General features: G+C 44.1%; 1 protein-coding gene across 2 annotated transcripts; it reads right to left on the bottom strand.

Moving 5' to 3' along the window:
- Positions 1-369: 369 nt before the first annotated feature.
- On the bottom strand, positions 370-22,632 carry PMM1 (phosphomannomutase 1). Of its 2 annotated transcripts, none has more exons than XM_061639285.1 (8): positions 22,513-22,632; positions 18,131-18,248; positions 16,695-16,771; positions 9,567-9,658; positions 8,296-8,395; positions 7,922-7,997; positions 6,245-6,360; positions 370-4,737 (listed from the first exon to the last, which is right to left on the bottom strand). In XM_061639285.1, exons 1-8 carry the CDS (start codon positions 22,594-22,596, stop codon positions 4,615-4,617), a joined length of 786 nt encoding a protein of 261 aa, XP_061495269.1. In that variant the 5' UTR covers positions 22,597-22,632; the 3' UTR covers positions 370-4,614. The 2 variants fall into 2 exon arrangements, with proteins under 2 accessions (XP_061495269.1, XP_061495267.1); XM_061639283.1 differs by lacking the exon at positions 22,513-22,632 and adding an exon at positions 22,251-22,503.
- Between the last annotated feature and the right edge of the window lie 580 nt (positions 22,633-23,212).

A 23,212-nucleotide genomic window follows, 5' to 3' on the forward strand; every position in this document is an offset into this window, starting at 1 on the left:
TACATTTATAATACTTTAAGAGGACTAGAGCCATATTACTAATTAATCCAATACAGAATGGGTTATTCTGAATGATAGCAGCTTTTCAAAGTCTGTAGGAAAATGTGTGCCCCCCATATCTTCTACTTGCAAGTTTTTATGTGACAGCCTCCCTCAAGCTGGTGACCTCCAGATGTTTCAGATGGCAACTCCTATTATGTTCAACACCTGGCTTTACTGGCTGGGGCTGATGGCAATTTACCAACTTTTAAGGTTCTGTGAGGGAATTGTATCTGTGACTTCATGAATACTGTAGAGGATGATAGCCAAATAAACTGCTAAGTGTTGCTGTTTGTGCTTTTTATCAGTTTGAATTTTAGCAAATGCACATTAACAAAAATGACCCGTATGGATTTCCTGTGTTTTTCTTTAGTTCCATGTTCAGTTACAGTATTGAACTACAGAGCATAGAAGCCTCGGTGCAGGATCTCAGCTGCTTGCTTTTGATGCGTTAAAAAGCAAAAAAAGGTCTTAATTCAACATATTTCTAGTATATACAACAGCTGCCTATGAACAAAAATGCACAACTTGGTCTGCACTATATATCTGTTTTTCATATACTTGTACAATCAAAATGAGCTTAACTGGCTTTTTGGGTCATTTTTTTGGTCCATTTAAAAACCCCAGCCATTCTGTGTCAGAATCAGTTCTTTCCTGTAAACATCATTCAAATATCTCTTCCTGAAAAGAGGTGGTGGCAAAAAGGGAAAGGACAGCAACAAGCGGTATCCAAAACAGCAGCATGACACCCAAGAGTTAAGGCAGACGCGTGTGAATATGCAGATACACGGTGATGAAAATATTACTGATGCAGCTCTTTAACTCAGTCTTCTCCAGCTTGGTGCCCTCCAGGTGTTTTGGACTCCAACTCCATCAGCTACAATGGACTACAGTAGTGGTGCTGACTGGGGCTGATGGGAGTCTAAAACATCTGGAAGGCACCAGATAGGGAAAGGCAGTGACAATTGTTGAAGACAATTAGCCCCCCTTATTTTGTTACCCCTTTATTTCCATATATCCATTCATGAAGGCAGCAAGCTGTGCTACTGGATTACAGAGTGTTGTTTTTATTGCGCATGCTAACCCCATTGTTTCTATGAAAATAGCTGGAAGCATTTGCTATAGGGGATGATCAGCTACACGGTATGAACATGCACCTTGGAGAGCTGCGTATCCTATTCAGTAGGGGAGGGTGTAGGGCAGCACTTGTGCTGCTCATGGGAGACTGCACCATCCTGATCATTACAGCTGTCGCTTTTCCCCCGGCGTTTCAGTGTAATTGTGTAAATGCTATAAAGCCCACTGCCTTGAAATCACAGGGGGAGAGCACAGACACTTTTCCTGAGGTCTATGGAGTACAAGACCGCTGTTTTCTAGTGACTTGTAGGTGTAAAAAGGGTGTAGACCCTTGCTCCCTTAATAATAGTTTTGCGCTTTCCGCCTTTCAGGAATCTTGGAAGGAGCCTTGTAGTCTAGAAGGGCAGCAGGCATCCTGTTTTCATTCACCTGTCTTTCAAGGGCTCCATGAACTCTCCCCCTGCCCCCACTCCTACACTGATGCTTTGCCTCACACTGCAAGTCCAGTTTGGGACCTCATGCTTCCTATTTGCATGTGTGTGTGTTCCTACGCCCTCCAATAGTAGCTCCCCCATCTCCGGCCATGCAAAAAGCAGGCATGGACTCCCCTGAGTGGTCTGCAGTAAGGGTAAAGGATGACGTTCCTCTATAACCCCTCCCCCATTGCCAGCCACCTAATCTGGCTTGGTTTGCAATGCAGTTTTAAAAAGCCCATTCTCGCAATTGCTAATTGTATTAGGCCCTGAGTAAGGGAGTTAGAACTTCCAGCCTTTCTGATAGTGGGCAGTTTGCTGCTAATACTTGTAAATCTCATTTGCTGAAGGAGTGAGCAGAAAATGTGTGGCATGTTCTTGCTGCTCCGTAAATGTGAAACGAGCAATATCACTGATACCAGAATCGTGTAATAGCGAGCGCTGTCGCTTAATGCCTCAGTTGCCAGCTTCTAGGGGCGTTGTGCAAATATATATATATATATGATAACAAGGACTGTAAGGTGCCTTGACACAATAGAAACCGCAGCAGCAAAATCCTATGGTACTGATACACTTTTTTTTAAAATGAAATGTGCATGTTAGACCAAATTCCAAGCTGATAGCCCAATTCTGTAAAAATCCAAATTATCACCTCATAATTTGCTCAGTCTGAGTGAAAGAGACAGTGGGCTTATTGCAAATTATTTGAAATATGATTTGGGCCAGTTGCTGGGCAGCTGCGGAAGATGAGAGAAGGGAATAATAGTATACAGAGGACAGAAGAGACAATGTAGGGGGACTTAAGAGGCATGAAGAAAATGGAAGCTTTAGCACCCAGTTCTATGATTTCTGACTCTTTGGAAGGCTTTGCTGCCACATTTTCAACAGTGTGCCTGAAACTGAGAGGATTAACAACTAGATTTTTTTTAAAAAAATTAAAGGTCAGCATCATAAAGCACCAAACGTGTGGTACAATATTTGGAATGCATATATAATCCTATCCTGACAGTATGTAATGGAAAGCGATAAACCAGAGGAAGATTTTTTGTAATTAACCATCATTCTTGTCACTATGTCTCTCTAAAGACAACTTGCTGTGGTAGAAACAGGCAAATCTTCAATCTCATTTTTTCATTTACCCCTTTGGAAATGAAAAACAAAAATGTGTCTGTGTTGAAGGGGGAGTCTTTAACATAAAAACCAACAGTAATGAAGACTGCAGCCCTGTCTACACTGAAGATAATTTAAAACAGAACAAAGTTGTATGGAAACAATCAACATTTAGGCAATGTTTGCTACAGTTTGACTAATCCCAACTGAATTTAAGTAGTTCATTACTAATTTCAAATTCAAGCTTTTAGTAAATCAGAACTTTATATTCTTCTGCAGACAAATCTAGAAGGAAAACTAAATTACCAAACCCACAATATTTTGATGACTAATCAGGAAGGATATTTAAGGGGCACCTATAAACGTTTGCTCATTCATATGCCTGATTTAGTTCAGCTGCATTTATGAATATGTCACTGAATTACAACTGGTCCCTATACCTGAATCATCATTCTCCCTATCTTCAATGTTCAGGCTGTGAGTGCCATTGCTTATGTATATGTAGTCAAAACAGCAACACAGGAAGCAGGAGATAGTTGCAGGCTTGGGGGGAAACCAGGCTATTCAAGAAGTAAAAAATAACTAACTAAATAAATAAATAAAATAGGAGGAAAGCCACCACCCCCACACACAAACAGGCACTTGAGACTGAAGGTGCTCAGTGGCCACACAGAATGCTGGCTAACTGTTTGGGGAGGGAATGGAGTAGCCTGAAGAAGGGCACTGAATAGGAGCACTCCACACTGCAATGTTACGTTGCAGTCCCCCTTTTGTCTTTAATACTAACACTTATTTACTGTTGGTGCTAAATGAAGATGTTGCCCTCATTATCAAGTTCTTACTATTTCCCATGGCTTCTGTTACAACAGCACAAACCACAACATTGCTCATAGGTCATCCAACTAACATAGTTGAAATTTGTTTTAAAATGCACTCGGCACTCTTGTTCAGCCTGATCTACCGAAAAAGATCCATTTACAGGTGCAGGCTTTTGTACAGGTATCCCTTGCTAGATCAGGAACCACAGGCATAAATTAGATGAACATGTGAGCATGGATGCCAGCATCCATACTGCATTGCTTTCAATGGGATGTGGAGTGAAATGCATAGCCAATCCACATTTTGGCACAACAATCATGTGTCAATGTATCTTTAAAGCATGACTAGTGCCAGATGGGGTCATTTATGTTGTTGTTAAAGTGATGCTCTCCTTTATCACACACATTAAAAAAAAGCCGTCATCCAGTTTTAAAAATAATTTGCAAACCACCTTGATGGTTCAAAAATATGAAAATACTTGATTAGTCTTGTACTTTTGACATTCCAAGCTTTAAAATATAATTGTAGTGCCTTTCTGAGATTGATCACAAAAATAAGATCATTTGGGTGAATTTGTGGGGATGGAAGATTATTAGCTTTAAAGAAAGACCTTTGCTAGAATATATGGGTCCCCCCCCTTTTTAAAAATACAACTTTTACCTTGTTTGGTGGGCATGAGGGCATGGCAATCGGGATTCTGCAGTTCCCCAGTAGCAAGAGGTGATGGTGCAAATGATGAAGGACTACAGGCGGGCCCCGCTTATACAGCAGGTTCCGTTCTGGACCCCCGCCGTAAAGTGGAAATCGTCGTAAAGTGGAACCCCATTGAGTATAATGGGGAGTGTCGCGCGAAAATGCCGCAGAATGCCGCAAAAGCAGCTTTAAAAATGGGAATGAAAGCCGCCGCATTAGAGGAACACCGGTAAGCGGGGCCCTACTGTATCATCATCCCGCTCCCCCTTTGACACTTCAGCTCTGTTTCCAAAGTGCATTTTGACCTTGGGACTCAGCAAGTCCTGAAAGGATCCAAAAGGTGCTTTCATTATGTGAGTGAGGGTCTCCTTTGAGTGATCAAGAGCAGCAGGAGCTCCATGAGTCAAGATTCATTCACTGTCTCTGGAAAGAAGATCTCCTGGCATCTCCGGACTGTGTCCTGGGGGGACTGGATGCTGTGTCCTACTGTGCGAGGGTCATCGTAGATTTCATAATCATTCCCACCCTAAGGATAGGAAGAATCTTTACTACTAGTCTCATACGCTTCTTAGAATCAGAAGGCTAGAAGTAGTGATGAAAATGAGCAGGCAAGTATAGAATACTGGCAAAACGCATAAGCTATTTTCATTTAATCCAATCTCCCACCCCCATTAAGGCAGAATACCAACCCCCTCCCTGGGGCCTCACATTTATTTACTTATTTACTTTAAGAGGTGTATACCACACCTTTATCCAAAAATGGATTTCAAGGTAGTGTTCCCTGAAAAATATAATCCACAAATACAATATTAAAAACAACATAAACGTTAAACAGCCATACAACAAAAGTGAGCCGAACAAAAACTATTCAACCAGCTAAAAAAAGATAGCAATTTAAAATGCCTCGGCAAATCTCCCCCCAGACGGTTGTGACAGCTACCAAGCTGGATGACTTTAAAATATTAGACAAATTCATGAAGGATAAGGCTAACAATGGCTACTAGTCACGATGGCTGTGTTCCATACCCCCAGTGTCGGAGGTAGGATGCCTCTGTATGCCAGTTGCTGGGAACCATGTGGGGAGAATGCTGTTGCACTCAGGTCTTGCTTTGGGGCATCTGGCTGGCCACTGTGAGAACAGAATGCAGGACTAGGTGGGCCTTTGGCCTGATCCGGCAGGGCTTTTATGTCCTTATAAAAAGATTTTAACCTGGTGCCGAAAAGAATACAGTGTTGGCACCAGGTATATCTCCACTGGAGGAGTATTCCAGAGTCAGGATGCCAGCACAGGGAAGGTCCTCTCTTTTGTATATATCTAGTGTACTTTTAGAGGAAGAACACAGAAAGGGGCCAGTGCCAGCCAACTGTGTCCCTCTGATTAATTTTTATGGGAAGGAGCCTAAGAGCCAAAGCTAAACAAAAAGGAAAGTTGAATTGGCCCATGCCCTAGGAAGGACAGTTTGTTTTAAATATTTACAGCAAACGTCCATTTTAATTCACTCACGCCAAGTATTTTAATGTTGATACATACCTTTTCATGCCTGACAATTTCTAACTTTCCCTGGTTCATGCTTCTCACATTCCATGCTCCTATTTTGTACATTGTGCTGAAGGGCTGGACTAGGCACAAAGCTTCTGTACAGACAAAAACCCTTTGAGATGCTGAAATGAAATGGCACACTGACAGAAGCACAAGGCTTCATGTCTTTGCTTTTCCCCTGTCACCACCAGAGGGCACTGTTAGTTCATCCTTCCTTTGACGTGGTCCAGGTACCAACTTGTAAGACTGGAAAATGAGAGCCACTAAAGACGTTGCAGCAAATGCTCCCATCACGCACCAACAGTGTATTTTCTGAAACATCCAAAGGGCATTTGTGTGTTTGAAAACACATGTTTGCCCACGGTTCCCAGACTGATTTACCACACGTTTTCAAACAGACAAATGCCCTTTAAACATTGCAGAAACAACACATTTGAACCACACAGGACTTGGCCTCTTGCCAGAGAACAGAGGTTTGGTCAGATTTACTTACAGGGGTTGTCTCATTCCCAAAGAAATGGATGGTGTCGAATCTCTCATCATCAAGGATGTCAAGACAATAGCGCTTATCCCAGCCCTCAGGGAAGACATCAAAGCTAATCATGCCACCTGCCAGAGGGAAAAGGGAGGGGGGAATTAAGCGGAAAAAGGCTGAGGTTTGTAGGGTAAAGTCCTCCCTTTAATATCTCAGGCAAAAATGGAGCATTGGTGTGTGTAGAATGCATAGTTACATGAGAGACGGTCACACACCATGACTGCCTGCTCGCTTGCCTGATTCTCTGACACATTAATTCAATAGCTGCCGTTTCTATGGCAATGGAACTGAATAGCGTCAGCAAGGCCCCATCAGCTGAAGGCACAAACAAGAAACAGTTGGCCAGGGTAAGTGTGAGCAACAGGGACAAACTACTTTCCAGAAATATATAGAGCAGAGGGTGACAAGCTATTTTGCTGGGGGTGGAAATGCTATTTTAATGTGTTTTTGTCTTCTAGGTATGGCTGAATAGGGAAAGGAGATTCTATTAACTGTGGGATGAATGAAAAATTCAGGCTTGATCCTAGCACTGGATTACTGCAGGGCAGAGTAGAGGACTTTTGCCATGAGCCCTCATTTATTGCCAGTACTGTACCTCCAACAGTAGCTGCTTCCCCCCACCCAAAGAAAGGAAGTATGGCCACTTGCCAGACACAGAGAAAAGGATGAAGGACCCACTGTGGTTGGACATGTTAGCCATATAAAGGACTTACACACGATTAGGCCCAAAATTGCAAGGGGCAGTCTCTACGAGTACAGCTGTCTCCCCCTTCAGTCTGTTGCCAAACACCCAAGGGTGGGGGAGCTGGGTGGGCAAACACATTTGTGGTGGGATCCAGAAGATGCTGTATCTGAGACATGAATGGCTAATGCATGGATAGGGCTAGGGTTGCGCCCAATGCAATGATTTGCTGCTAGACCATTAAATTGGAATATCAGGCAAAGAACTCCTAGCTATAGACCATGTCCTGATCTTACCCTTTCCTGGCAAAGAAAGAGATCCCTTTCTTAAAATAGTAGTCCTCCTAAGCACATATACTTGGGAGAAAGTTTTACAGAGCCTAATGGTTCCAAATGATTAGAGTTTAAGAATAACATGGAAAACAGATTCATCTCAGAGATTACCACAGGGAAGTCTTTAACAAAGCGTTTGCCTGCCTTCAAAACATAAACAGCGCTCAATATTTTGCTTTTCTAGTTCCCCAAAAGCACCCAAAGTGGCTGTAAGGCACTTTAAAATATACATTGGTAGTTTTGAACACCAGAATAATAAACTTGCATGCACTTCTTGCATATATCAAAAACAAGAACAAAAAAGCAATAACATACGCATATGGCTTGACTCACAGTAAACAAAATTAATGATTTTTCCTCTAAGTTCTTTCCAGATCAACAGACAACTTTAAAATGTTGTAAGGCACTTTTTATGTGGGGAAGGGCTGTAGTTCAGCTGTAGGGCATCTGCCTTGCATGCAGAAAGTACCAGGTTCAATCCCTGACATCTCCAGGTACGGCTGGGAGAGAGTCCTGCCTGAAACTTTGGAGAGCCACTGCCAGTCAGTGTAGACAATACTGAGCTAAGTGGACCAATGGTCTGACTCAGTATAAGGCAGCTTCCTGTGTTCCTAGACTCACCTCGGGAAAACCGCAGGCCCTTGCCAGCAAACTCCCGTTGTAGGGCAGCTACAAACTTCTCTCGGATCCTCTCTTTCTGCAAAGGTGATAAACATAAAACAAGTGAGAGAGGACTGAACAGGGATAAGAAAATATTTTTTTCAAAGTATTTTTATTTTTGTCAGATCCCACTTTTCCCCAGGGAAAGTCAGGATTTTGTATATACACCTTGCAGTCTCTTTCAAGATCTGTGACTTGTTAGACTGATCTCTCTTTCTCACTCGCACACACTCACACACAAGACACACTGGGGTTGTAATAAGCTCCTGTGTACCACAATAAAGCATCTCAATGGATACATGTTGTCCATTCTGAGCCTACTGCTCATAATTTACCTTGTCTAGCTCTGAAAATTCTATTCGTTCCTCCAAAGTGCAGCTTCGACCAATAGGAGAGATGTTCAACATTCCATTGCGGAATTCTATGAAGGTGCCCCTTAGCATATTTTGGAGGAGGAGGAGAGGAGAAACTTGATTATGTGGTTGCAAAACAGGACTGTTCTGTTATACAGATTCATGATTTCTTTAACACAAAGTCAAGCAAAATCTTCCCACCATGATACAACACAAGGTTAAACTAACCGCAGGAAGAAGGGCCATTACCCCATTCATGCTGTGTGACATGGAGCTTTTCATAAGACAGCTCAGATTCCTCATGGCTCTCACCTATTGTGTCATAGCTCTTCCAGGATCAAATTACCTTCCAAAAGAGCTGGAGCCATTAGAAGTAAATGCCTAGAATATACTGTTTCTAACTTAATTTACTGCAATTGACAATCACCTACTTTTTAAAGTTTTACTCATTTAGAATGTAAAATTCCTGTGGACAAAATATGTGGTGCATGTGCAATGCTGGGGCCAGCAGGATTCAGTATAGTATAGCAAAATATCATAAATTGAAGTTAAAAAAGTGGTATTGACAAGACAAGACAGAACGGCAGGCTTAAATCAGCTCTTTACATCCAATCTTTTTATCCAATAAGAATCAACTATTTAGTTACTAAATGTTTAGAAAATAAATATGAATTAAAAGGCTGAATGAAGGAACTGCCATTGTTTTGCCCAGAACCAGTAAGCTATTTTCTAATCTTTAGAAGGATATTGGAAAAAGCGAGATAACAATATCAATTAGTCATCCTGTATTGTGAGTATTGGACAAAAAGTTTAAACTCTAGGAAGGAAGGCAGGTTAAGGAATTTCTTTATTAACATGTTACTGAATTATGAGAGCAGTTAAGCAATGAGATGAAGTGCCTAAAGAAATTACGGAATCTTTTCCTTTCAAGTTCTGAAGAAAATGACGGAAAAAATTCTGCTGAGTATTATTTGAGGATAAGGTTCCTTGTCTGAGAGCATGAAGATGGGCTAGATGATCCTAGGTGATTTTTTCCAGCTCTGTGATTCTGAATGCTCAACTATCACCTGGAAAATAAAAATAGAGGCCTAAAGAAGTTCATGGAAGGAAAGTTTCCTAAAAAGCCTTTCTGGAAAATTGGGGGACCCCTCCTGAACAATGTGGAATGGGGTGCTGGGAATCACCCCTTCCATGAACTATCTTAACGATCCAAGCCAGAGCTTGCATGCACTGGGTTAGGACACGATCCTTACCGTTTCTTGGGCAGCTTCAGAAGTGCCATGTAGTTGAGGCAGAAGTTGATCAGTTCCTGCAAAAGTTCCTCTCCGAGGTGGTTCTGGATAGCCTGTCAAACAAAGTTAAAGGTTACCCTGAGCCAACGGAGTGCAATTAATTCTCTTACAAACCCAACCATATTATGAATGAATAGGTAATATGGTTTTATTATATGATGAATAGAAAAAAGAAAGGGGCAGCATCAAAATGAACAGAAGCTCCCCCCAAAAGAAGGGGGCTGGTGAAGCCTTAAAATGCTGCTTGAAGAATTTCACTTTGCAATGGAATGTTTTTGACATATCACCTCCCTCAAGAGTGCTAAATGAAATGAAAACAAGGAGTAGATCTCAACACCTCAGGCCTGGGGAGAGGACACTTCCCATCTTACTCCTCCCAGAGTTTTTATCAGTCCCCCTTCCCTGTAATCAGAAACAGCCAGGAGCTGCTGAGTGTCTGGCTGCCCATGTGAGGTGTTGCCTTGTCCTCCTAGGGAGTAAAATATCAGGTCCCTGGTCCTAAGTTGCCAGACAGTACATGGGGGGGGGGAATTTCTCCCCACCCCCAGTCTTCATGGAACCACTGAACAGCAGCAGCTAAAACAGCCACACCAGCAGCAGTAGCACTTAAGACTTGGGGACAGGATATTTGCCATCATCACCCCACCCCGAGCCCTCATAAGTCACTGCTGCCTTTTAAAAGATTACTGTTTTATTATGTATCAGTTTTCACGTACCGTTAGCCCCCTTGGAGATCTGTTGTTAGTCAGAAAGGCAGGATATGAATATTGCATTGTATCCAACTGAATCACTGTGTGCACTCAATGACTCCCCATCTGCCCCCCTGCACATCCCATAACTCTGTTCCAGAGGGTTGGGGGAAGCCCCAGAGCACATTTGAGGGGTGTGCAGGGGGAGGGGGAGAAGGAGAGAAAGTTCCATTGTGTTCACAGAACTTGTTCCGCACGCACAATTATTTAGTTAGAAACAATCCATTGTAACTAACATATATGAAGAGTGCTGAATATTAATAACTTTACAAATAATAGTCTTATAAATACCTTACATATCTGATATAACACGCATATTTTTACGTTAAGGCTGTTAGCTCTGATATTGAGTACTCTTCATATAATCCTTGTCCACGAACTGCTCCACGAACTAGAGGGAGCCCCAGCTGACCAAGCGTCAAGGCCCCAGCTGACAAAGCGTCAAGGCGAGTTAAGCAGCAGAGCGAGTTCGGCAGCAGGGCGAGGAGGCCAGGGCCCCCTACTCTGCCCGTCTGTTCCCTGACCACAACTAAACCGCAGTCTCCAACCCATTGACGTAATAAACCTTAAACAAAACTATGCAGGTAAGAAGCCAGCAGGGGTGTGGGGGCTTTCCAGTGTTTTGCACCGCCTGCAGCATGTACGACTATCTGCCTGTTGGACAGAAGTTGTGGGTGTGCTCTCGGTGCAATGAGCTCCTGGCTCTCCGGGAACGACTTCATTTCCTTGAGGCCAAGGTGGCGGACCTGGAAAAGCTGAGAGAGGCAGAGAGGTGTGTGGAAGAGGCCTTCAGGGACGTTATAGCTGTGTCCCACTCCAACGATGATAGCTCTCCTGCTATCATGGACAACAATGGTCTCGGGGAAGGAGAGCATCCAGCTGAGGAAGAGGGAAACGATCCCTTAGAAGGGACCCATTCCTTGGGGGATGAGCAGCTATCCTCTCGTGCTGAGGATATATCTCCAGGGGGTGGACGGATCCTTGTAGTGGGTGATTCGATCATTAGGAACATAGACAGTGGGGTGTGTGATGGGCGTGTAGACCGCAAGGTGTTTTGCCTGCCTGGTGCGAAGGTTGCGGATATCGTCCGTCGTTTAGATAGTTTGGTAGACAGTGCTGGGAAGGAGTCAGTGGTCGTGGTGCACGTTGGCACCAACGACATGGGGAAATGCAGCCGTGAGGTCCTGGAAGCAAAATTTAGGTTGCTAGGTAGGATGCTGAAAGCCAGGACCTCCAAGGTGGCTTTCTCTGAAATGCTACCGGTTCCACGCGCAGGACCAGCCAGACAGGCCCAGCTTCGCAGTCTCAAATGCGTGGATGAGACGATGGTGTCGGGTGGAAGGGTTTGGATTTGTTAGGCACTGGGGAACATTTTGGGACAAGCCGGGCCTGTACAAAAGGGACGGGCTCCACTTGAACCAGAATGGAACCAAACTGCTGGCACTTAAAATTAAAAAGGTAGCAGAGCAGCTTTTAAACTGACTGAGGGGGGAAACCCGACAGGAGCTGAGAAAGGTCCGGTTCGGAATAAACCTCCCCCCTGGGATAAAAACCAAAGAAATGATGAAATTTTAAAAGGGGTAGGCCTAGAAGTAGGCATTGTGAGAGCAGGGGCACAGGATATAAATTCAGAAGAGCAAAATTACCACAGGCCTAACCACAAGTGCCAAAGACACTTGAAGAGAGACACTACTTACAAGTGCCTGTACGCTAATGCTAGGAGCCTGCGAACCAAGATGGGAGAACTGGAGTGCTTGGTCTTAGAGGAGAGCATTGATATAGTGAGCATAACGGAGACCTGGTGGAATGGAGAAAACCAGTGGGATACGGTTATCCCTGGATATAAACTATATCGGAAGGACAGGGAAGGACGTATTGGTGGCGGAGTCGCTCTATACGTGAAAGAAGGCATTGAATCCAGCAAGGTCGAAACCCCAAAAGAGGCAGACTCCTCCACAGAATCGTTGTGGGTGGTGATACCATGCCCCAGGAGGGACTTAATACTGGGAACGATCTATCGTCCCCCTGATCAAAATGCTCAGGGAGACCTTGAGATGAGATATGAAATTGAGGAAGCATCCAAACTAGGAAATGTGGTAGTAATGGGTGACTTCAACTACCCAGACATAGACTGGCTGCATATGTGTTCCAGTCATGACAAAGAAGCAAAGTTTCTAGATATTCTAAATGACTATTCCCTAGATCAGTTGGTCATGGAACCGAGCAGAGGGACGGCAACCCTGGACTTAATCCTCAGTGGGGACCGGGACCTGGTGCGAGATGTAAGTGTTGTTGAACCGATTGGGAGCAGTGACCACAGTGCTATTAAATTAAACATACATGTAACTGGCCAATTGCCAAGAAAATCCAACACGGTCACATTTGACTTCAAAAGAGGAAACTTCACAAAAATGAGGGGATTGGTAAAAAGAAAGCTGAAAAACAAAGTCCAGAGGGTCACATCACTCGAAAATGCTTGGAAGTTGTTTAAAAACACTCTATTAGAAGCTCAACTGGAGTGCATACCGCAGATCACAAAAGGTACCGCCAGGGCCAAGAAGATGCCAGCATGGTTAACGAGCAAAGTCAAGGAAGCTCTGAGAGGCAAAAAGTCTTCCTTCAAAAAATGGAAGTCTTGTCCAAATGAAGAAAATAAAAAAGAACACAAACTCTGGCAAAAGAAATGCAAGAAGACAATAAGGGATGCTAAAAAAGAATTTGAGGAGCACATTGCTAAGAACATAAAAACCAACAACAAAAAATTCTATAAATACATTCAAAGCAGGAGACCATCTAGGGAGACGATTGGACCCTTGGATGATAAGGGAGTCAAAGGTGTACTAAAGAACGATAAGGAGATTGCAGAGAAGCTAAATGAATTCTTTGCATCTGTCTTCACAGTGGAAGATATAGGGCAGATCCCTGAACCTGAACTAACATTTGCAGGAAGGGATTCTGAGGAACTGAGACAAATAGTGGTAACGAGAGAGGAAGTTCTAAGCTTAATGGACAATATAAAAACTGACAAACCACCGGGCCCGGATGGCATCCACCCGAGAGTTCTCAAAGAACTCAAATGTGAAATTGCTGATCTGCTAACTAAAATATGTAACTTGTCCCTTGGGTCCTCCTCCATGCCTGAGGACTGGAAAGTGGCAAATGTAACGCCAATCTTCAAAAAGGGATCCAGAGGGGATCCCGGAAATTACAGGCCAGTTAGCTTAACTTCTGTCCCTGGAAAACTGGTAGAAAGTATTATTAAAGCTAGATTAACTAAGCACATAGAAGAACAAGCCTTGCTGAAGCAGAGCCAGCATGGCTTCTGCAAGGGAAAGTCCTGTCTCAGTAACCTATTAGAATTCTTTGAGAGTGTCAACAAGCATATAGATAGAGGTGATCCAGTGGACATAGTGTACTTAGACTTTCAAAAAGCGTTTGACAAGGTACCTCACCAAAGGCTTCTGAGGAAGCTTAGCAGTCATGGAATAAGAGGAGAGGTCCTCTTGTGGATAAGGAATTGGTTAAGAAGCAGAAAGCAGAGAGTAGGAATAAACGGACAGTTCTCCCAATGGAGGGCTGTAGAAAGTGGAGTCCCTCAAGGATCGGTATTGGGACCTGTACTTTTCAACTTGTTCATTAATGACCTAGAATTAGGAGTGAGCAGTGAAGTGGCCAAGTTTGCTGACGACACTAAATTGTTCAGGGTTGTTAAAACAAAAAGGGATTGCGAAGAGCTCCAAAAAGACCTCTCCAAACTGAGTGAATGGGCAGAAAAATGGCAAATGCAATTCAATATAAACAAGTGTAAAATTATGCATATTGGAGCAAAAAATCTGAATTTCACATATACGCTCATGGGGTCTGAACTGGCGGTGACCGACCAGGAGAGAGACCTCGGGGTTGTAGTGGACAGCACGATGAAAATGTCCACCCAGTGTGCGGCAGCTGTGAAAAAGGCAAATTCCATGCTAGCGATAATTAGGAAAGGTATTGAAAATAAAACAGCCGACATCATAACGCCGTTGTATAAATCTATGGTGCGGCCACATTTGGAATACTGTGTACAGTTCTGGTCACCTCATCTCAAAAAGGATATTCTAGAGTTGGAAAAGGTTCAGAAGAGGGCAACCAGAATGATCAAGGGGATGGAGCGACTCCCTTACGAGGAAAGGTTGCAGCATTTGGGGCTTTTTAGTTTAGAGAAAAGGCGGGTCAGAGGAGACATGATAGAAGTGTATAAAATTATGCATGGCATTGAGAAAGTGGATAGAGAAAAGTTCTTCTCCCTCTCTCATAATACTAGAACTCGTGGACATTCAAAGAAGCTGAATGTTGGAAGATTCAGGACAGACAAAAGGAAGTACTTCTTTACTCAGCGCATAGTTAAACTATGGAATTTGCTCCCACAAGATGCAGTAATGGCCACCAGCTTGGACGGCTTTAAAAGAAGATTAGACAAATTCATGGAGGACAGGGCTATCAATGGCTACTAGCCATGATGGCTGTGCTCTGCCACCCTAGTCAGAGGCAGCATGCTTCTGAAAACCAGTTGCCGGAAGCCTCAGGAGGGGAGAGTGTTCTTGCACTCGGGTTCTGCTTGTGGGCTTCCCCCAGGCACCTGGTTGGCCACTGTGAGAACAGGATGCTGGACTAGATGGGCCACTGGCCTGATCCAGCAGGCTCTTCTTATGTTCTTATTATGTTCTTATGTCCTTTCTGAGCATCCATAAAGATGGACATATTATGTTGCAAAATAAAATTATTCAAGCATCACTTTGAAGTATTGCCTCTCTTTTTTTTGCTTCATTAATTATATGTTATTTATTATTATTTATTCATTACCTAGAGGTTACCAGAGTGTAGCCAACAGAAGTCAGGCTATCCGTGTCCAGACAGGGTTGTAACTGGGTCACCAGCCACAGCTGATGGAAGGCACTCCTCGCCACTTAGGCCACTTGAGCCTCAAGTGACAATAATGGATCCAGAAGTACCCCCAAGCTACGCACCTGCTCCTTCAAAGGGAGTGTAACTCCATCAAGAGCAGGCCACATCCCCTCCATCTGGTCTAGGGAACCACCCACTAACAGCACTTCAGCCTTGTCTGGAGGATTAACAGGGAAACACTCCCTCTATCTCTCTCCTGACATAGGTCATCATACAGGGTGACCAAGGGAGTTTTTGTGCCCAAACTGGATCTAAATCCCCACTGAAATGGATCTAGAAAATCGGTTTCATCCAAGAGAGCCTGGATCTGGCCTGCAACCACACGCTCCAGGACCTTGCCCAAGAAAGGAATATTAGCGACCAACTGACAATTATTCAAATTTTCCAGATCCAGGGAGAATTTCTTAAGGAGTGGTCTCACCGCTGTCTCCTTTAGGCAGGCAGGGACCACCCCCTCTCACAAGGAGGCATTAATCACCTCCCTCACCCAGCTGGCTGTCCCTTCCTTGCTAGTTTTTATCAGCCATGAAGGACAAGGGTCAAGAGCACAAGTGGTTGCCCAAGCGCTTTGTCCACATCCTCGAGCCCTCCCAACTGAAACTCATCATATATACAGGACTAGATGGTGCTCCGAACAAAGTTAAGGTACAGACATAGAATACATAATTATAAAATAATATCAAAATTTTAATACGTATGTATACAATCAATATAAAATCCATATCAGTATTTTCATATGAAAAGTGGCCAACAGAAAAAAGTCAGTGCCCATACACAATAAAATACAAAATATATTATATACTTAAGACAATATCAATGTAGAGATAAAGAGCAACTTGTAAACAGTGGCCAATACGCATAAATCAATGCCCATATGTAATTACATGCAAAATGTATAACATAGCCAAAAGAGTTTCGACAGTTAGTCTTCTCCAGTGGCTGTCATGATGAGTATACACTACAAAGGGCAAAAGATATAATTAAGAACATTAACTACTAATGGTGGATGTCTCCAAGTAAAAAATGTTATATAACTGTTAAAACAGATGCCATAAGCTCACTTACTTTTATGTATTATGGTCTAAGATATGAACTGATACGTGGGCTGTTCATTAACTCAATTGTTCTGCATGAAAATAATTATAAATTAAGTTACAGACTAGTACTATAGAAATTTGAACAATTGGAGAAATAATTTTATATATAAAGAAACAAAATATAATACATACCATTTCCTTCTATCAATCAATTATAAAAAATATTGACAATTTTACCAACGAAACATATCCTAGGGATGTTTTTTAAATATCTAATCAGCCAAGTCATTGTAGGAGGGTGAGCAGTAACATACAGTAACATACCTAGGATATGCAGAAGACAAAGAGGCGAGGCCTACCTGCTTGGAGACCAGTTGCCCATTCTTGTACTGCACGGTGCCATTTTCCGCAAAGACGTAATCAAACTTGTCGATAACTGTGGGGAATAGGTTTGTAGGGGCAGAAAGGATGTTGAGGAGAAGTGGGAGAAGAGAAATGAAGATGAGAGAGAAATACTAATGTAACCCTTCTAACCAATCAGGTGGATAGGGACCAAAAGGGATGCGTGAGCTGAATTTTATGATCCATCAGGTTTTATTCTGACATTTTAGCATGGCTTGTCTTGAGGTGCTGTGCAAACAGTGATACTCATGAATAAACTCAGTAGTGATGTTCCCATTTTGCAGATGAAGGTATGCAAGTTGGTGAGTGAGAGCTCAGTCATGAGATAGACAGTATCAGGGCTGATCATACCTCTCCACATGCTTTCATTTGGAAGGGTGTCTCAGTAGCTCAAGGTTCTAGTTTTGGTGTACAAAGCCCTATACAGCTTGGGATCAGGATACCTGCAAGACTGTCTTATCCCTTATGTACCCAGCCGATCACTACGCTCTGCAGGTGAGGACCTCCTGCGGATACCATCTTATCAGGAGGTCCATTCCGCACAACAGAGGAAACAGACCTTTAGTGTGGTGGCACCTCACCTGTGGATTCCCTACCCTTAAATATTAGACAGGTGCTACCTCTGTTATCTTTTCAGTGCTTATTGAAGACCTTCCTCTTTCAACAAGCCTTTTAAGTTGAGACCTTATCCCAGTCTGCGTCTGTGTTGGAATTGCTTTTCAATATGCTTTTAAACCTTTTTTTAAAAAGATGTCTTGAAAGCTTTTTAAAAATTTTTTTTAAAAGATGTTTTGTTTTAATGTATTTTAAAGTCTGTTTTTATTATGTTTTAAAGTGTTTTTAGTGCTTTTGTTTGCCGCCCTGGGATCCTGCTGGAAGGAAGGGCGGGATAGAAATGAAATAATAAATAAATAAATAAAACTCACAGCGCAATCCTAAGCTTGCTTACTCAGAAGCATGTCTCTCTTTGGTCGATGAAGCTTACTCACAGGTAAAAGTGCACAAGACTGTAGCCACAGTTACTGGTTATTTAACATGTAACAGGTGGCATAGCCTTTTCAGACTGTACCATTTCAGATCACACATTTCAATGCTTCTGCATATGAAACAAAATGCTTCAGACATGGCACCTAAGGTGAAAGTTAGGCCAAAATCTTTCTCCATGCTTTCCTTGGAAAAGGATGGAGGTACATTCAATCACGTGATTCCCACCCCTGCAGCCTGAAATGGAACAGTCCAAGGAGAACCACACCACATGCTTTCCTCTGCATGTTTGAACTGGTCCACATTGTTCACAAATATAACTACAGTGACTGATTGATTTTGCAGCAGGTTTGCAAGTATGCTTTCATCAAACAAATGGAGATAGAGAACCAAAATGTGTATTGCTCACCTTCATCTCCTTCTCCCAGCTGCTCAGCTATCTTGGAGTAGTCTGAGCCACCAACCACCCCAATCATCACTCTCTTATGCAGCTCTTGAAGAAACTCTGCTACTTCAGGCTCAATTTTCTGGAGGGAAAAGGTGACAGAGTGCAAGCTATTAGACCATGACCATTTTTGCTGGTAAGCTGCCAAGCTATTAGCAGCCTTTCTCAACCTGGTGCCCTCCAGATGTTTTGCACTAAAACTCCCATGAGTTTTAGTGCAAAACATCTGGACGGCAACAGCTTGGGGAAGACTGCCTAAAAATTAATAAATTCACTGTGGCAGAATAAGCATTTGTAAGCTAAAGCAACAGGAAAAACTGCCAAGAGAGCTGGTGGGTCTATGGAGTAGAAGTGGAAGGGTCTTATACAGCAAAGCTGAGCAATCAACAAAATGACGATCTGCAAACCCCAATTCTTTTTGTTCCCAGTTGGGCTTTGATACCATAAGGCAGCTGTGAGGAACCTTTGACCCTCCAGATGTGGCTGAACTACAACTCCCATCATCTCTGGCCATTGGCCATGCTTGCTAGGGATGATGGGAGTTGTAGTTCAGCCACATCTGGAGGGCCAAAGGTTCCCCACACCTGCCATAAGGAGCTGAGTGGGTAACAAAATACCTCAGAGGGGCTGCAGAGGGAAAGTGGGTTGGTCTCTCTCATATCAGTGTTTGAGATTGGTGATTGGCAAATTAACCTCTCGAGACAGTGACAGTGTTTTGCCGTCAACAAGAGTCTGCCACAAGTGTATCTAAAGCAGAGACAGGGGTAATCTAAAGGGCTAAAAGCTGAATTGGGAAGGGGTGCTAAACCCTCCCCCTGCCCACCACACTTCCCTCTGCAAGCCTTTCTGCAATGTTCCTTTCTCTCCAGCTGGACTCCGATACTGCAGACAAACATAGCTGGAAGAAAAGGCTTGAGACTGTCCTCCCTGCCTCCAGCACTGCACATTAGTTCTTCATTTCTAGCGAAAAATATTCTTTGCAAAAGCAGCTATAGGACTGACTCACGCAGTTTTCACCCTCCACTCTATCTGTCGCCCCTTTGACCTGGGCATTTGTTTTCTCTCTTGCTGATGTTGCATAAGGAAACGCCTACAGCGTAAAAGGGGACAAAGTTCTAACACTCAAGGAGGCAGATTGGCAGATGGGATCACATCTGTTGAGCCTTACAAACTTTACATGTATCTCCTCCTGTATCCAGAGCTTGGGAAGGGCCCATAGCTCAATGGAAGGCACCACTACTTGGAGGACTCCCACCATAGCTAGATGAACCACCAGGGCCTACTGACAGAGTGGGGGGGGGGCAGGAGAAGACCCTTTTCCCTTCTCAAACCTGAAGCCAGTCCTGTAACGCAATATCATCAAAAGTTCTTGTGTATAGATCTGTGACATTTATGTATATCGGTGAAAATTCATTCATCACTTAAAAACAAAAAAATAAGGAACCTCTTACTCATCCAGCCAGAACTCAAACCATATATTGTTCATCAGACATAGATGGTCAAAAATAACTTCAAAAACAGCTTGCTTCTAGCATGTTCTACAAATGAATTTAGCTACTGTAATCACAGTAGGAAAACAGAAGGGAGAAAAAGAAGAAGGCCAAACAAGAGATGGGTTGATTCCATAAAGGAAGCCACAGACCTGAACTTACAAGATCTGAACAGGGTGGTTCATGACAGATACTATTGGAGGTCACTGATTCATAGGGTCACCATAAATCATAATCAAATGATGGCACATAACAACACTGTAATATCAGACTTTAAAAGTCACCATCCGCATTTGTCTCTTATTCCACAGAATCCACCCGGCACCATGACCAAATTAAAACATTAGATAGTTAAAAGAACAACCAAAGCATTTAAGAGGTAGGCAGGTCTAATTCAACGGCATCAACAGAGCAATGGGAGCACTTGCGACATCCATGTAAGGGAAGCCACTCAGTCAACACTTCAGAGTTGCTTGGGGGCACACCAGTCCACAGCAAAGCAACGTTCTGCGCCAAATCTAACACATCTAGACATGCCCTATGCCCCTCCAATGGTAGAGATAAGGCTAGTCAAGTAAATAAATACTGTGATTGCAAGGCAAAGAATTTAGGCCTTCTCCTTGATATTGTGATCAGAATTTTATCATTTAGTCTAGTGAATCTAAAAACAAAGTAAGGGGGGGAGGGGAATGGACACAGCAAGGAGTTACAGCCAAGGCCCTGCCATGAAGCAGGATGAAGAGGCCTCCTTTGAACAGCACTATGAGGAAGGGATAGATGAAGGTAGGAATCTGTGTCTCAGTGGTGCAGCAAGACTTAAAGCAGGGTTGGGAAGCCTGTGGTTCTCCGATGTTGGACTCCATCAGCCCCAAACGGCATGGCCAATAATCAAGGATGGTTGGAGCTGGAGTCCAACATCTGGAGAGGTACAGATTTGTCATGGATAAACTGATGTGATGCTGATTTTGTTTCTATATCCTCTGCTTCCCACCCCTCCACTAAAATGCATAAATACAGTTTAATGCATTATTCTGCTTAAATGTTATTGGAATGGATCAAATGGTTTTCTTTCACATGCTGAAAGTGTCTTCTGCTCAGGGAAGTGCTGCTTGAGGTAGAATCTTGTGCAATAAAAACAAAACAACCTGACACATGTGCAAGAGGTTGCATAAGAAAGCTTGAGGACTGCAGTAGAACCTACGTATTCTAGCACTGCATGGACTCTTGGGTAAATGTTTCTGCAGCAACATCAGCAGCTGTCTTCCTTCCTCTTATGGTACTTTGGATCCAGCCCATTGCTTACTACTTTTGCGGGTAGGCTTTTTTGTATCCTTCCAAAGATTGATTAAGGGACACACTTTATTTCTAAGCAAGGACCTCTTTCACCTGTTCTGATCACCTGCCACTTAGATGTTAAACCCACCTTGCAGTCTGAAGAGGTAGGCCGGCTGAAAACTGAAGACCAATCTATACAGTTGGCACAAGTGGGGAAACTTCCCTGCCCTTGTACTACTTTGGTCTGAAGTTGGGGCTCTAGGAGGAGCAGTATTCCAACAGACAACACCCCAGCTCTGAGAAAGGAGCTGGGGACTGGAGCCAAACCAGGGATGGGGAACTTGTAGTCCTCCCAATGTCGTCCAACTCTCAGGAGCCTCAGCCAGCATGGCGAATGGGCAGGGATGGTAGCAAGTAGTGGGGTGGGCGGCACTCACCTGACCTCCAGTTGTCCAGGTTGCTGTTGCATGCCAAAACAGAGAGGGCAGTGAAGGTGGCATGGTGCAAAGGCACCAGCACAGCCAATCCAGCACCCCCCACCCGTGTGCTTGCACTAAGTCGACCTTGCAGTCTCCTCGCCCTTCCCCACCCTGGTATGCAGTAATGAGGTGTTCTGTCTGCTACTGGTCAAGGATGACAGGAGTTGGAGGTCAACGACATCTAGACGGCCCATCCCTGAACTAGATGGCTGGGAGAGAGATAAATCCTCCTCCCTCTCCTGCCCCTCGTTGTGCATTAGAACAGGGGTTCCCAAGGTGTGATCCATGGAATTTCATTCCAATGATCCATGGCGTACCTGAATTTGTGGCTGAAGACAGCACATCCACTGCATTATTACTCATACTGATCTTTAATGGCTGTTGCTTCTTTTTCCCCTTACATTGTATTTGACTGTGTCACCGTTTGAATTCTTGCTTGTAAACTTCCTAGAATTTGTATCTAGCTGACCAGTTTTTGGAGATTAACAGTGCAAGCCTATAAATGTCTACTCAGAAGTTTCCCCCATCTATGGCTGAAGTCCTGTAACAACACACTTGCTAGGGATGAAAGCCCCACTGAACACAGCGGGACCTTTTCCCGAATAGACATACACAGGATTGCGCTGTAAATGCTGGACTATTATATAGATGGACTTGGGTGCTCTGGTCCACCACCCACAATCCTTATGTAACCGTGCAGCAGAATCGTCCTGCTGAAAAGCCCAAAGCAGGCGCCGCAGCCTCCAATACACTCCTGCAGCGCGTCTCTCGCAATCGCTTGCATCACTCGGCTTCTAAGGGAAGGCGGAAGGAAAGGACAAGGAGGAGCGTCGCGCTTACCGTTCCCACAGCTGGGCTTGCCTTGGGTTGGGCGAACTGGGTTCGGACTCCGATCCAGGCACCAGCTCTGCCCGCTAAGGCTCCAGAATCCGATCCCAGCCGTCCAGTCATCCGGGCACAGCCGCCTGCTCCGCTTCCAGGACAAGCGCAACTCGGGCAGGGTGGGGGGCAGTCTCCATTCATTCTGCAGGTCGCTCAAGGGCGAGCGGCGGGCGCCCTCGAGGCGGGAAGGGATCGGGGGAGAGGGTTTGCGATCCACTACCTGGCGAGGTGGGGTGAGGGTCCCATCCACGTCGAAGAGGCAAAGGATCCGCTCCCGGTTCCCGCGCGTCTCGGTGGCAGCCATTGCAGCCCCCTGCTCCTTCCTTCCTCGGCGGCAGTCGTTCCTTGGCCGGGACGAGGCTGCGATTTGCAGGGAGGCGGGAGGGAGGCGTCGGCCCAGCGCCGACCCAATTGCGGCGCCAAGGGCCGCCCATGTGACTCGTGTGAACCGACCTGGCAACACGTACACGCCTGGTGGCGAAGGAAGCCGCGTGAAGCGCCGGCGAACTTGGCCGGCCCTTGTCGCGGGTCCTTCGGCTAGATTCGCCCCCTCTTTGTTTTTGTGCCGCCTCCTCCCCAACAAAACACCAATTAAACCGAGAAAGATGGCTGCATTTGTTTTGGTTTGCTGTCCTGGAAAGGAAATTGTTGTCATTTTAAAATTTTATTTTGCCAATATGTTTATTGGTTTTCCCACCGCCGCCACGTTTTAGCAATGAAAACAAATCGACGTTGAACACCGAACGAAAACAAAAACACACCTTCCATAATAAAGTATACAGTATGCGAAACCCAGAAGGTAGAAGAAAAACAAAAGGATGTCAGATAAGCTGTAGTAGGTGGAAAATAGCCCTGAGAAGATAAACGATGCTGCCTAAACAAGGGCGTTATAAATGGACAGTTAGGAATCTGCATCTCTT

Source organism: Rhineura floridana, chromosome 8, assembly GCF_030035675.1.
Source record: "Rhineura floridana isolate rRhiFlo1 chromosome 8, rRhiFlo1.hap2, whole genome shotgun sequence".
Lineage (NCBI taxonomy): Eukaryota > Metazoa > Chordata > Lepidosauria > Squamata > Rhineuridae > Rhineura > Rhineura floridana.

Excerpts from the sequence above, each read along its gene's own strand:
- PMM1 (XM_061639283.1), bottom strand. The coding sequence starts at position 22,433 with ATGAATGGAGACTGCCCCCCACCCTGCCCGAGTTGCGCTTGTCCTGGA. Across the intron at positions 7,998-8,295 it reads AATTTTCAGAGCTAGACAAG|AAAGAGAGGATCCGAGAGAA; the intron begins GTAAATTATGAG and ends TCACCTTTGCAG. Across the intron at positions 4,738-6,244 it reads TTGGGAATGAGACAACCCCT|GGTGGGAATGATTATGAAAT; the intron begins GTAAGTAAATCT and ends TCCTATCCTTAG.